Source organism: Xenopus laevis, chromosome 1L (genome assembly GCF_017654675.1).
Source record: "Xenopus laevis strain J_2021 chromosome 1L, Xenopus_laevis_v10.1, whole genome shotgun sequence".
Classification (NCBI taxonomy): Eukaryota; Metazoa; Chordata; class Amphibia; order Anura; family Pipidae; genus Xenopus; species Xenopus laevis.
The window spans coordinates 202,675,050-202,689,311 of NC_054371.1; the positions used below are offsets into that span (position 1 = coordinate 202,675,050).

The following is a 14,262-nucleotide window of genomic DNA, read 5'->3' on the forward strand; positions in this document are numbered from 1 at the left end:
GTCTAATAGTCCTGGGGGCAAATTCACTAAGATGCGAAGTTGCGCCAGGCGCAACTTCGCCGCACTTCGCCAGGAGTAGTTTCGCCAGCGCTTCGCAAATTCACTAAAATCCGAAGTTGCGCACAGGGGTAGCGTAAGGTTGCGGAGTTGCGCTAGCGTTGTTTCGCTATATAAAGCGAAGTTGCGCTAGCGAAGGCTAATTTGCATACGGCGCGAAATTCAAATTTCAATGGAGGAACACGTATCTGCACTACAAATGCCTAGAAAACCTTCAAATCTGCAAATAAAAATTTTATTTTGCCCTACACATGTGCCCACTGTCTAGGTAAGTTGCCATGAGTCAGGAAATGTAGGGGGGAGGAAGGGGAGCCCCAAAAATTTTTCGATCTTTTTCAGCCTATCAGCCATCATGTAGAAAACACGCCAGCGTTTTTTGGGACTTAGAAAAAATTTTGACTTTTTTTTAAACAATCCCTATCTACTCTATTGCGCTTCGCCAGGTCTGAGGTGGCAAAGGAAGTCTAGCGTAAAAGGTAGCGTTCAGTACACTGCACAAGTTAGTAAATTTGCGTAGTTTCGTCGCTAGCGAAGATTCGCCTGGCGTAAGGTTGCGAAGTAACACTAGCGAAACTACGCCAGCGTTCGTTAGTGAATTTGCGCAGTAGCGAAAATGCCAAACGCTAGCGAATTAACGCTAGCGTTCGGCGCTTCGCGCCTTAGTGAATTTGCCCCCTGGAGTCAGGTAATCTTACAGTATGTATTAAACATGCTATAGCATCCGTTGTTGGAAGATGTGAAAGATATTCCTTGCAACTGCAGCTCCTCAATACCATGTAATGTGCTGAGTAGTATTTGATTACATTTTATATGAGGAGGGTTTGCAATTGAAAGTGCAAGTACAAAGTGCTAAAATTAATGCAATATTGAGTCTGCTATTAAAAAATGTTACTTGCATCCAGCTCCTTAGCAATGACTCTTAGGTGCTTATATGGTAAATATGGCCCTAGTTGTGTGTATGGATATAAGGGAACACTGGCGTTATTGGCAACCTGAACCTTGTACCATGCATATTACACCCTAATACATTTGCTGATGACACCCAATGAAAGTGACACAAATGCAGTAAGAAAAACAGACCTTAGTTTATGTCCATATTAGTGATCATGGGCAAGTTGTGTTGCATGCTATTTAGTGCACTCCTGCCATTAGACTAAAATTCTAGGAACAAATGATTTTATTGTGGGTTAAAAACATGGTGAGTTATACCCAGATTTTGCACATTGGAATGCATTTATAAATGAGCCCCTGGGGTTTGTGGCAGTGGCATTCCATTGTCTTTGTCATGTAGCTTGAAGAAGCAGGATCTTCTTCATTTAGACAAGTGAACCTGTCACTCTTTCATGGTTACCAAGTATCTCCAACACATTTGTTGCAAATGATGATAACACACCCTTTGCCGCAAACAGGAGCATGAAGGGAAAGCACAAACTGTCACAGTTGTTGGAGGCCTGGGGGGAGGTGGTATGGAAATGCTTACATTTGTGGTGTTTTGTTGTCTTTCTAACATTTGCAGCATTCAAAGCACCATATGTTTCTTTCACACCATCTCATACTCGCAACACATGGATTTGTTCATTTCTATTTTCGAATAGAATAATTTGGAAGATCTCCTGGAGAGACTGAAGGAAAGCTCAATGAAAACAGAGGATTTTGTCAGCAGAGTGGAATCAATGTTTAATGATGTTGAGGTAATTTTCTGTTTGTGTTTTTTTTTGTAACCGCTTGTAGTATTCTGTATACCATGCAGTTTATTGGTCAGTCTGTTCTTGGCCATATGTATTTATGGCAGGACTCATTTTTCAGTAAAAATGGCAATGCAAGATTTATTCTGACTATCCTGTTTGGTCATGCAAGTGGTGGACTCCTTTGGTGCAAGTTGCACAGATGTGTCAAAATATTTATAGCTGTTAGACAAAGACCAACTACAGAGGTGGGTGGCCTCAAAATAATACTTGAATGGCCAGGGAAGAAACAGTTACTCACGTGTTTTTCGATCAGCTGGTTGCATTACTTTGAGCCAGTTTAAAATTTGTGTGGACATAAGCTTAGTAAGTGTGAGTAAATGGTTTGTTGTTAAATTGTGTAAAACGCTTTAGTTTTCTAATATGCAGAAAACCTTAAGGTTAATCTTGAAAATGACATAAAGTCTTAGCAAATGTCAATGGAAGATACAGATTTATTATTTACTGTCACTATCTTCCCAATACCAATCATGAGCTAGACAGTAATTATAAGTGTGAATGGAGTACATAAGCCACAAGCGCATGCATCTGGCGCCCATGTGCCCACTGCTTCTCTCACTAAGATAGCATTGAGGCACAACAGATCACTGTATGTAGAAGCTACCTTAGATGGGGTTTTAAAGGAGTAGGAAAGGCTAAAATTAAGTAAGCTTTATCAAAAAGGTCTATATATAAATACACTAGTAAACTCTCAAAGTAATGCTGCTCTGAGTCCTCTGTCAAAAGAACCACAGCATTTTTTTCCTTCTATTGTGTACACATGGGCTTCTGTATCAGACTTCCTGTTTTCAGCATAAACTTCCAGGGCTAGGGCTTGAGCATGCTCAGTTTGCTCCCCTCCCCCACTCCTCCCCTCCTTGCTGTAATCTGAGCCCAGAGATATGAGTGAGCAGGGAGAGACTCAGGCAGGAAGTGATGTGATACCAAGCTAATATGGCAGCTGCTATCCTAAACAAACAGAGAAAGCTTCTAGAGCTGTTTACTCAGGTATGGTAAAACATTCTGCAGAATAAAGATAGTCTTATAGATTGCACTATTATGGCTAATCTATTGGCAATATACTGCTTTGGTACCTTTCCTTCTCCTTTAAGTACAGGGCTCCATTTGCAGAACACCCCCAAACAGAGTATATGCCATTTACTGGCAATATAATGAGTCTGTATGATGTGGTGCAGAATTCTATGTTGGTTTGTGGTGGCTGCAGATATATTGCAACTGTTGCAAAGAAACTAGCATTTGTTTAGAGATTGTTTACAAAAACTAGTTCTTGATGTTTTTGCCTTCATTACGAAATACAGATTAAAGGAAAACTATACCCTCAAAATGAATACTTAAGCAACAGTTTACATATTAAGTGGCATATTAAAGCATCTTACCAAACTGGAATATATATTTAAGCAAATCTTGCCCTTTTACATCTCTTGCCTTGAACCACCATTTTGTGATGGTCTGTGTGCTGCCTGAGAGATCACCTGTCCAGAAAAACTGCAGCTCTAACAGGAAGAAGTGTGGAAGCAAAAGACACAACTCTGTCTGTTAATTGGCTCATGTGACCTAAGAGTATAGTTTGTTTGGTTTGTTTGTGTGTACAGTGAATTGTATGATCCCAGGGGGCGGCCCTTTTTTTTTCATACTACTAGAAAAATATATGATTATGAAAATGGTTTATTTACATGAAGCAGGGTTTTAAATATGAAGTGTGTTATGCAATATCCTTTTATAGAGACCTACATTGTTTGGGGGTATAGTTTTCCTTTAATATATATTTTTGTTCCATGTAAGAGGAATCATACAGAAAGTGAGAAACTTTTGGAGGAACAGAATGAGAAGATGACCGGCAAAGTCACTGAACAACGGACTGCAAAGAGAGAGAACTTTGAGGAGCTGAAGAAGATGAAGTTGGAGTACCTTTACGACCAGATGGTTAGCTTCCAGCAGAATGTTGATACCGCAAGAGAGATCTTAGAGAAAGCAGCAAAGGAGATTGAAGAGCAGGACCCTATATTGTTTCTGACTGTGAGTGAAAATCATGTCTGGTTCTTGCATGCAATATTTGTTATTTCTTTCTGCGAACTATACAATAGGAAAAACCGTAGAAAGGATAACTCCGCTTAATATAACATGACTTTCAACATATGCTCCTCTGCTAGATTAGTAAATACTTCTGGTATTTTCTATATTTCTTTATCTGATATTTATGTTCTAATCAGTTATGCGCCCTGCTTTCTGGTCAACTTCTGGAAATACCACTTATTAGGTTTTTGAGTGATTGACCTGATCTATTTATTTCTAGTCAATGATTAGATTACAGCAGTGGCCTATGTTTGCTTGTTGAGAAGAGAACTGCATCAATGGCCTGATGCTTGAGCTGGATGGTTGGGGTTTTTTGGCCTCATGCATGGGCCAATAATCTAATGATTCAGTCCAGATTGGCAGAATTAGCAGTTAATATGGACGAACTTTAAAGGGCAGATACTTTAAAAAAAATAAGATTGCCATTCGGCTGGTATTTTACTGTCATAGCTAGTAAACACCTGCCAATGCTGAGGCTGGTTTTACAAATACCGGCAATGCAGTTGGTGATAAATTTGTAATAATCTCTTGGTCTGACCCTGGCCTGCCTGCTTAAACCTTGCTTAGCCTTATCCTTTATCTGCTCTGATCTGTCCAAAATCACTACTGCTCCCCTCATATGCACACTTTATCGATCCTCCCCCTGTATTTCACCCTCCTGCCCCCTTGCATCATCACTCGATTCCCTTACATCACCAACTGCCCCCCCTTCACATCCTGCCCAGTATGATGCCTTCTATCTGCTTTGAGTCAAAAGAAACACCACATTTCTTTTGTTCTGTTGTGTACACATGGGCTTCTGTATCAGACTTCCTTCTTTCAGCTTAAACCTCCAGGGCACAGGCTTGAGCATGCTCAGTTTGATCTTCTCCCTCCTCTCCTCCCTGCAGTAAGCTAAGCCCAGAGCTATAAGTAAGCAGGCAGAGACTCTTTTATGACACACCAAGCTACTAAAACAGCTACTATCTGAAACAAACAGAGAGCTTCTAGAGCTGTTTACTCGGGTATAGTAAAGCATTCTACAGAACAAATATAGCATTCTAGCTTGCACTATTGTGGCTCATTAATTGGCAATAAACTGCCTTAGCTTTCTTCGCCTTTTAAAGGTGGCAACCTTACCGAAAAAATTACTGGTATTTTCTGTGACAAACAGTATAAATGAGACATAACATTTGGAATGGTGCATGCTGTAAGATGTGCCTTTCATTTCACTGATGGTTTCCTCATTAGCCTAGCCACTTATTATTCCAACCGGTCTTATACTTGGAGATGTACGAAATACGTGCTGCTTAGAGGCAAATCACTCACATCCCTTTTCTAGAGCAAGCTACTGTGAGGTGCATGGGATTAAATAAAGAATTGCATCATACATCAGTTTTTCCCAACCAGTAGTCAGGTTACATCTAACACCCTCTGACGCTATCGCTGTGAAGAAAGAAGATGCTGGTAGTTGTAGATTATTAAAGCAGAAACAAACCCCTTATTAAAAAACCCCACATAGACCCCCCCAGCCTAGCTGCTACCCCGGGCAAATGCCTCTAACTTTTTACTTACCCCTTGGTGCAGATTCAGGGATCGCAGTTCACAGCAGCCACCTTCCGGGTCTTTGGTAATCTAACAACGAGAGTGGTGTGGCGGCGCATGCTCAGTTGGAGCAATTTCCTGGTCCGCAACAACTGCACATGCGCAGAAATTGACAGAAATTGTCGAAACGCCAGAAGAAGACACGAAGACCCAGAAGATGGCTGCTGTAAACTCTGATCCCTGAAACTGCAACGAGATGTAAGTAAAAAGTTAGGGCATTTGTCCGGGGTAGCAGCTAGGCTGGGGAGGAAGAGGGAGGGGGGGGTCTATGTGAGGTAGGGGATTAGGGTTTTTTTTTTTTTAATAAGTGGTTTGTTAAATTCACAATTCAGTGCTTTAAACTCAATTTGAATGTATTAGAGAATGGTTTTGTGTTTTTGATAGTTCAGCTAAAAATCACTTTTTGTTTAATTAATATCATTCCCCCCTGTTCAAATGTTAATATAACTCAACTTACTAACGTGCAAACATTTCCTACTTCTAAAACTGTAATATACAATTTACTAAAATTCTGCACATGCTGGTCAGATTTCAGCCCCAAAACACTGAAATGTGCATTTTTAGGCATCTCTGGCCTCACCACCATATTCACTAGGGGCTGCAGTTGAGACATGCCAACAACACATTTATCAGATTGTAAGAGTCTGGACAGTTGGCAACAAGACTAACAAATACCATAGTCACATTTCTCAGATAATGTTTACGTGCTAAACATTCACAAGCACAGTAAAGCAAGATGGGACAGTTATTATGGGTAATTAAGTAAACTCAATTTTAAAACTCAAATTTTTCATGGAAAAAAAACTTGAATTTTTGGAGATTTATTATACCCTAATGCTGCAAAAAGTCTGAATCTGTAAATCCGCCATTTTAGACCTGCCAGTCATGTATACAGTAAGTCAATGGGAGATGTCCCTATCCCAATTTGAAGATATCGTGGTTTGCGCTGGGTTTAGCCCGATGATGCGATAAATCTGTGCTTTTTCAGCCAAAAATCGGAAAAGATAAAGCGATTCAAGAAAAAAGTATTGTGTATTTGCGTGATTTTATCGGGTTATTTCCCGATCCGAATTATTTCATTAATAAATAAGGCAAAATTGGGCATGGGAGTTTGGTCGAACTCTTTTTATTCTAATTATGAGATAAATTTGAATTTCAGGAAATAACCACCTAGGAGTTATTTACTGAAGTTGGCAACCTGTTACAATATTTCTCAGAAAAGGCTTTTGTGTACAATTTGGGAGATTTTTTTTAAATTAAAATGAAAGCTGTACACTCTATATTGTTTCCTTTAAGATAGCTATAAACAGGCCAATAAGAGCCGCCAATAGGCCAAGAATTCTGGTTTTCTGGGAATTAATGGCGGTAGGCCTTATTTCTTGGGGGAAATTAATAATAAAAATCCATGTAATCTAGTACCAAGCAAAATGTCTTGTAAAAAAGAAGCATGATAGTATGGGTTTTATTGGTAGCTGTAATACAGAGGAAATTGTGGGACTGAGACAGGAGGCTTTTGGGCAAAACTGTAACACAAATAATGGATTTAGATGTATAGAAAGGCCTGTTACAAAGAATAGGTTGTGCAACAATTAGATGTGTAGCAGCAGTGTAGCCACAATTCTGAGCATTTTCTGACATTCTCAGTGTTGCTGTACAATATGTTGGTCTTTTGGCTCACGTCTGTGCTTGTAGCCTCTATTGGTCACACTAATGACCACTGGAGAATGGCTTGCATTCACATGTCTGTGTTCTATGTAAGGATAAAAAAGGGATAAGGCATGAGTTGTTTTTGCACAAAAAAAAGAAATTTTAAGATAATTATATTCCGGTTGAATATTTTCTACTGCTTTGTCATACTGCACAATAGCAAAACAAAAATATTATTTTGGGAATTAACATGTTAAAGCCATATTAGTGCATATGAATCATAAGCTCACAGGTATCCCTTGAGGTGTTGTTATATGAGTTTATAATGTGGTTTCTACATCTTACACATTTCTTCTTTCTACTTTTAGTCACACGATGAGACCAATACCAGGTACAAGATAAGGAGTTGCCCTGTGTGTATAGAGTGGGGGTGAATGCATGTAGCTGGATGCTTTTTCTTATGTGTGTTTTGGAATCTACCCATTGAGACTATGTAAATCCCATATACAGTATATACCCTTTTTATGGTCAGGAAATGAAAATTACAAAATTGGAAGGAGGGATAGAATAATCTATCTTTTCTTTTTCCAGTTGCATGAGATGTTACTGGGCTTTTTAAAAAACAGTTAGGGAGATAGTGGTGATCAATTTATATCTACTCCAAACTCAACAGATGTTACTGGACGCCATTCCAAGATAGGATATTAGCGGCCATTTACTTAATCCCAGGGTGCTAGAGCGTGCTGCTTAGTGTTAACTTCTCCTTGGTGCCAGATTAATAAACAACACAAGGGGCAAAAGCAGGAGGCACAGCCAAGCCCTATTCTTGCATTCCTACTCAGAGTAGGGATGCACCGAATCCAGGATTCGGTTCGGGATTTGGCCAGTATTCAGCTTTTTTCAGTAGGATTTTGTACTTTTAAAGATTCTGGACCTACACTGTGATCACTAAATACTTCCTAGGGATTAAAATTTGATTACTTTGAGTTAGGGATGCACGGAATCCACTATTTTGGATTTGGCCGAACCCCCGAATGCTTCGCAAAAGATTAGGCTGAATCTGAATCCTAATTTGCATATGCATATGCAAATTAGGGACAGGGAAGGAAATAGCTTGAAATTTTGTCACAAAACAAGGAATTAAAACATTTTTTCCCCTTCCCACGCCTAATTTGCATATGCATATGCAAATTAGGATTCGGGTTCGATATTCGGCCAAATCTTTTGAGAAGGATCGGGGGTTCGGCCACATCCAAAATAGTGGATGCGGTGCATCCCCAACTCAGTATAATCACATTTTATTCCCTAGGAAGTATTTAGTGATCACAGTGTAGGTCCAGAATCATTTAAAGTACAATTGAAAATCAGAAAAGCAAAATAAAGTAGTATAGTGTGAGAAGACGTGTTACAATCCATTCAGCACTCGAGTAACTGAAAGTGTTCTTGCAACTGCACCCAGGGGCTTTAACAATGAGCCCTAGTATCGTTTTACTTCATGGTACCTAAGATAGCATAAATTAACGATGATGGTGCCAGTGCACTGAATCATGGATTCGGTTAGGGATTCAACTGAATACAGAAGTTTGCCGGAAAACCCGTAATGAAGATAAATAACTCACTTGCATTGTTTATATTTCCCTGATCCCAGCTGATGCAAATTGTTTACCTTTCTCAGACTTGAATATACAAATTAGGGTTATTGTTTTGTTTGGTATTAGAAGATTCTGTGCATTTCTATTAGGGATGCACTGAATCCACTATTTTTGGATCCTTCGCGAAAGATTTGGCCGAATACCGAACCCTAATTTGCATATTAGGGGTGGGAATGGGAAAACATTTTTTACTTCCTTGTTTTGTGACTAAAAGTCACATTATTTCCCTCCCTGCCCCGAGTTCGGCTGGGCAGAAGGATTCCGAATCCGAATCCTGCTGAAAAAGGCCGAATCCCGAACCGAATCCTGGATTTGGTGCATCCCTTTGTAGTTCATTCCTAAACAATCCTATATTTTTTTTTATTTTTTGAAATGGCATTCTTAATAAAGAGATTAACTATCCAGAAAACCCCAGGTATTAATCATTCAGGTTCATAGGTCCTATAACTAAATGCCATATATTAAAGAAAAGAGCTTGCATTGTAGTACAGGTAAGGGACGTGTTATCCAGAATGCATTGGACCTGTGTTTTTTCAGATAACAGTTCTTAACTACCTTACCTTAAGTTAACTAAAAAATCATATGAACATTATATAAACCCAATAGGCTGGTTTTGCCTCAATAAGGATTAATTATATCTTAGTTTGGATCAAGTACAAGGTTTTATTATTACAGAGAAAAGAGAAATCATTTTTTTTTTAAATTGAATTATTAGGATAAAATGGAGTCTATGGAAGATGGCCTTTCCATAATTCAGAGCTTTCTGGATAACGGATCCCATACCTGTATGGCAGGAAACTTTCCTTGCCTTATTGTGTAACCTGGCAATGCTGCCCTATTTCTGTATGTATAGAATCTATTATCTGACAACCCATTATCCATAACGCTCCAAAATATGTGAGTTTTTCACTATTAAAGCAGTTCCATTTATGATTTCCTTTTTTCCCTGTTATTGTAAGACAGTACTACTAAACAGCTTACATCAATGTTAGAGGTAAAATAATTTAATTTTTTATCTTGACCAAACATTGTTATATTTGCCCCATACAGATTTCCCATCAACTTTCTCTTGTGTTTGTTGGATACTCTCTTACTAAAACTAGTTCTTGCGTTGTTAAATGGGCATAGCCCTAATGGGTCAGCCCCACCCCAAAATCCCAATTGAAAGGAAAATAAAAAACAAGAGCCACATACAGGAGGTAAAATATCTAAACAGTGTCATGAGTTAGGGCCCCAACCTGTCCTTGCCCAGACAGAAGGCTAGGGCAAAAGAAAGTGATGTGGCTGAAAAAAAGAAGTAATATGTAAAGTTCCATCTTGAATACATGTGGGTCACCTTGTTCCTGGTGCTTCCAAGTCACTGGCCGTTTGATCAGAGGATGAGGTGAACTCAGTTTCACCAGAAAGAGATGGAAGAACGGATAAGAACAGATACTATTCTTGATCTTAGCCAAAAGTGTAACAAGAACAATTGTTGGGGAAGGAGAAGGTATTTGATTCATTCTCCCAGATATATCTCCTTTTTAAACTTCACCCTCTGTGCTTTGCCTAAGTCATTGGCAGCAGTGAGGCTAAAGAGTGCTTAGGTTTTTATGGTCAGGGTTCAGAGGCAGCTGGGATAAGAGAGCTTTTATTGTTACTGACTTCCATAGATGTTACAGCTGCAGTGTCGGACTGGGGCACCAAGGGCCCACCCAAAAACCTTTGACCAGGGGCCCACCAATTAGACCAGGGGCCCACTCTTCCTCTCCTTTCTTCCTCTCCTCACTCAACCTCTATTCTCGTACTCTCTTTTCCTTACATACTATACTCTGCTGTTTAGCAGCATGAGGGCCATCTGACACCTGGGCCATCCGGGAATTATCCTGGTATCCCGGTGGGCCAGTCCGACATTGTATGGCTGTAACATCCACATCGTACTATAATCACTAGATTGCCACTGATAGGATTCCCATTGATTAGACTCCTATACATATTATTAACATACACCTATTTATTCTGTGCATGATTTAACATTAAGCCTTTACCCTGTATCTTTTTGCATTTGTTACGTGTTCTGATATGAATAAATCTGCAGACTGCTTTGTTAACATTTATGGTATGAACAAATAGGCTAGTTCTGATTTAAAGTTGTTGAAAGTGTAACTGACTGTTTTCAGGGAATAGTTCAAGGGGTTTATTTATCAAAATCCGAAGTTTATCTCATTATTTTCTGAAATATATGTCAACCAAATCTGCATGGGTTATTTCCCATTATTTATCAATACATTTTCCCTGAAAATTCCACTTCGAAAATATTCTGAGAATCGTCCGAAAATTCGAATCGTACAAATTATTCGGATTTTCCTCCCGAAAAATCAGATTTTTTCATTTTTTTACCCAGAAACCACAAAATCTTCGGATTTTTGCATGAAACCCCAGAATATCTTTGGGACTTCTCCCATTGACTTATATACAACCTCGGCAGGTCTGAGTTAGAGGGTTTTTTTTCCACTAAAAATTTGGATTTTATAGTGAAAAAAACTAAAATTTTTCGAGTGTTTGGCATTCGGACTTTAATAAATAACCCCCCAAGTGTCTAAAAGGCTCCTATTTGATGCATGTAATAATCATGCCTTTTGACAGCCAATAGCTGACAGTTGAAGTATAACAGCTGTGGGACCAGTGGTAGGGGGCACTTCTAAGGCTAGAAGATTTGGTCAAATAGACAGTGGGTTTTTTTCACTGTCCCATACAGGCAAGTTGCATTTTTCCCGTCTGATTTTAAGTTTTCACTGAATTTGCTCAGTTTTGACACTTGTCCTCCTGAAATTGTAAAATCAAGGCTCCAGTGAAACCCATGCATTAATATGAATGAAAGTTAGCATACATTTTGGAAATTTGTGTGCACATTTTTTTGTAATGGGGATGACTGTGTCAATAACAACATTAGCACCCAATTCACTTACTGCAAGTCAGTTGCAGCTACAGACACAAGCCATAAAGGGAACCCTGGATTTGTTGGCAGGTCAAGGCTACTGGTAATTCCTGGATTCCCCTGCGTCAAATAGCTCTTGCTTTCATAAATAAATATGTAAAATAAGCATGGTGCCATATCAGCAATTTTTAAAGGAGAACTAAAGCTTAACTAAAGAAGTAGGTAGAAATGTTGTACATTATATGCTGTGCTTCTGTGCCCAAGGCAACCACAGCCCTTTAGCAGTAAAGATCTGTGTCTCCAAAGATGCCCCAGTAGCTCCCCATCTTCTTTTCTGCTGATTCACTGCACATGCTCTGTGTTGATGTCACTTACTGAGCTTAGGGACCCACTCACAATATACAGTACACATAGAATAGAAATGTCACAATATAAGACTGATTAGTAATTAATACAGATAATTACTACATGGCAGCTCAGAAACCAGTGCAACTAGCATCAGAATTTAATAATCAGCCCTGTAGCATCAGCTTTTATTACAGACAATAATAATGATAATTAGTGACGACCCCTAAGCTTAGCTTCTCAACAGCTGGTCAGAGCCCACTGATTATGTGAGTGTTACTTTCCAAGATGGTGACCCCCCCCCCCATGTGACAAGTTTGAAGTCCTGGACCATTGCTGCTATTAAGATTATGAACTTTTAGGCTGGTACAATAAATTGAGTATATAAAACATGGTATTTTTAACCATATATATTTTTAGGGTTTAGTTCTCCTTTAAAGCATTTTTTTCTCCAGTGTGGGACTTAAGCTGCTATGTATGTAACCCTAAGCTGTCAATAGATGAACATAGTTGTAGAGCTGATTGTAGATCATCTGAAAACAAAACACAGGCTGGACTGACAAGTTCCAAATCGATGCTGCCTGGGCACAACCAGAAAAAATGATACTTCAGTACGGTATATGTAGGTGACTGACTATTTTATTGTATCATTTGTAAGTTGAGTAACGCTACACTTACTGATCTGCACTCCCCTGATATTCTGTACAATAAAGTTGTTGTTGTTTTACATAGGCTCATCTCATCGACAGAAAGCACACTGTCACTAGAAAAGATGCCCAGTGCCTTCTCACTCTTTGAACACCATGCTGGGAATTCCTCTGGAGACCAGAAGCAGAGACATGTGCCAGGTAGAGATGAAATATAAATATACTGCTTTTCATTCTTCTCCAATGCTTTCCCCGGGACACTGCATCTGTATTTGTGTGTAAGCAATGATGATACACTAGGAAACCTTTGGTGTCCTTATTAATGTCACGAAACACAGAAAACAATCACGGATAATACAGGTAAATTGTAAATTAGGAGGATATTTGTAGTCACCTCAGAATTTCATGAAATGTATAAAAGGCCTGATGAGAACGCCCCAATGACTTATAATATCCTTATAATACACAAGAGCCATGAATATCTTGTAAATGATATCCTTAATATAATAATAAATAAAGTATCCTCTGTTATATAAATATGAGGATATTATAAGTTATCTTGGAGTTCCATGACCTGTATAAAAACACTTGTCCTTCGGCCTCATGTTTTTATATGGTCATGGAACTCCTTTGTAACTTATAATTATGGTCATGAAACTCCTTTGTAACTTATAATATCCTTATAATTTACAAGAGGGGGTACTTTATTCACTATATATTTTACAAATGGGGGTATATTATTCCATGTATTATTTAAATGTTAGAGTAAAAATAAGCAGGAAAGCCACACCTGAATACAGTTATATGCCACCTTATATTTCTAATATTGTCTTGTATCACAGTTAGGTACATTTACAAACAGTGGGCAAAATTTGCACTAGTGCAGTCACCCTTGGCAACCAATTAATTGCTCTTCCTGCTGCTGGTTGACCATAGCTGATACATGCTTGGCTACTATGGGTTACTGCCCAGGTACAAACCTGACTAGTGTTAGCAAACAAGCCTAACCATATGCAGTTATCAGTTCTCTGTTAAGATACAGCAGTCGATTCTACCTTACCCCTGTACGGCTAAAATCCATGGGACACAACCCCAGCGTATGTGTCATAGGTGTGGGGCTGAAGGAGCTAACTTTCTACACATGACCTGTTCATGGCCACCTGTAGCCAACTTCTGGACTGAAGTGATGAATCTAGACAAAGACAGACAAACTAGACTTTCCTAAGGTACTAACACTACTGGTGTGCATACTAGGAGTCTTAGGTGAAACAATAAATACTAATCACGCCAGAACTAGATACAGAACACTTTTATACTATGCTAAAAAAATCAATTGCGTTGTCGTGGATGGGACCCAAACCCCCTACAGTTCAGATCTGGATCACATTGGTAAATCAGACTTTACCTCTCATCAAACTAACCTCACTAGCCAGGGGCTCGCAAAAACGGTTTGAAAAGATTTGGAGTCCATGGTGGGAAGCAGGACTAGGAGGCCATGTTTACCTAACATGAACTAGAACAATCACACTACATATGATAAAGGACAATTCAACCCGTAGTTTAAAAAATCACTCCCCCCCCACCCTGGGTAGACC

The 14,262-nt window shown here is 39.1% G+C and overlaps 1 protein-coding gene across 1 annotated transcript in view; it reads left to right on the forward strand.

The window, feature by feature from the left end:
- Nucleotides 1-14,262, forward strand: part of cmya5.L (cardiomyopathy associated 5 L homeolog) — a 50,148-nt gene that overhangs the window by 12,627 nt on the left and 23,259 nt on the right. The window contains exons 4-7 of the mRNA XM_018265518.2: nt 1,653-1,748; nt 3,585-3,818; nt 7,475-7,497; nt 12,753-12,868. Of these exons, the coding sequence (XP_018121007.1) occupies nt 1,653-1,748; nt 3,585-3,818; nt 7,475-7,497; nt 12,753-12,868 (469 nt within the window). The remainder of the gene's footprint in view (nt 1-1,652; nt 1,749-3,584; nt 3,819-7,474; nt 7,498-12,752; nt 12,869-14,262) is intronic.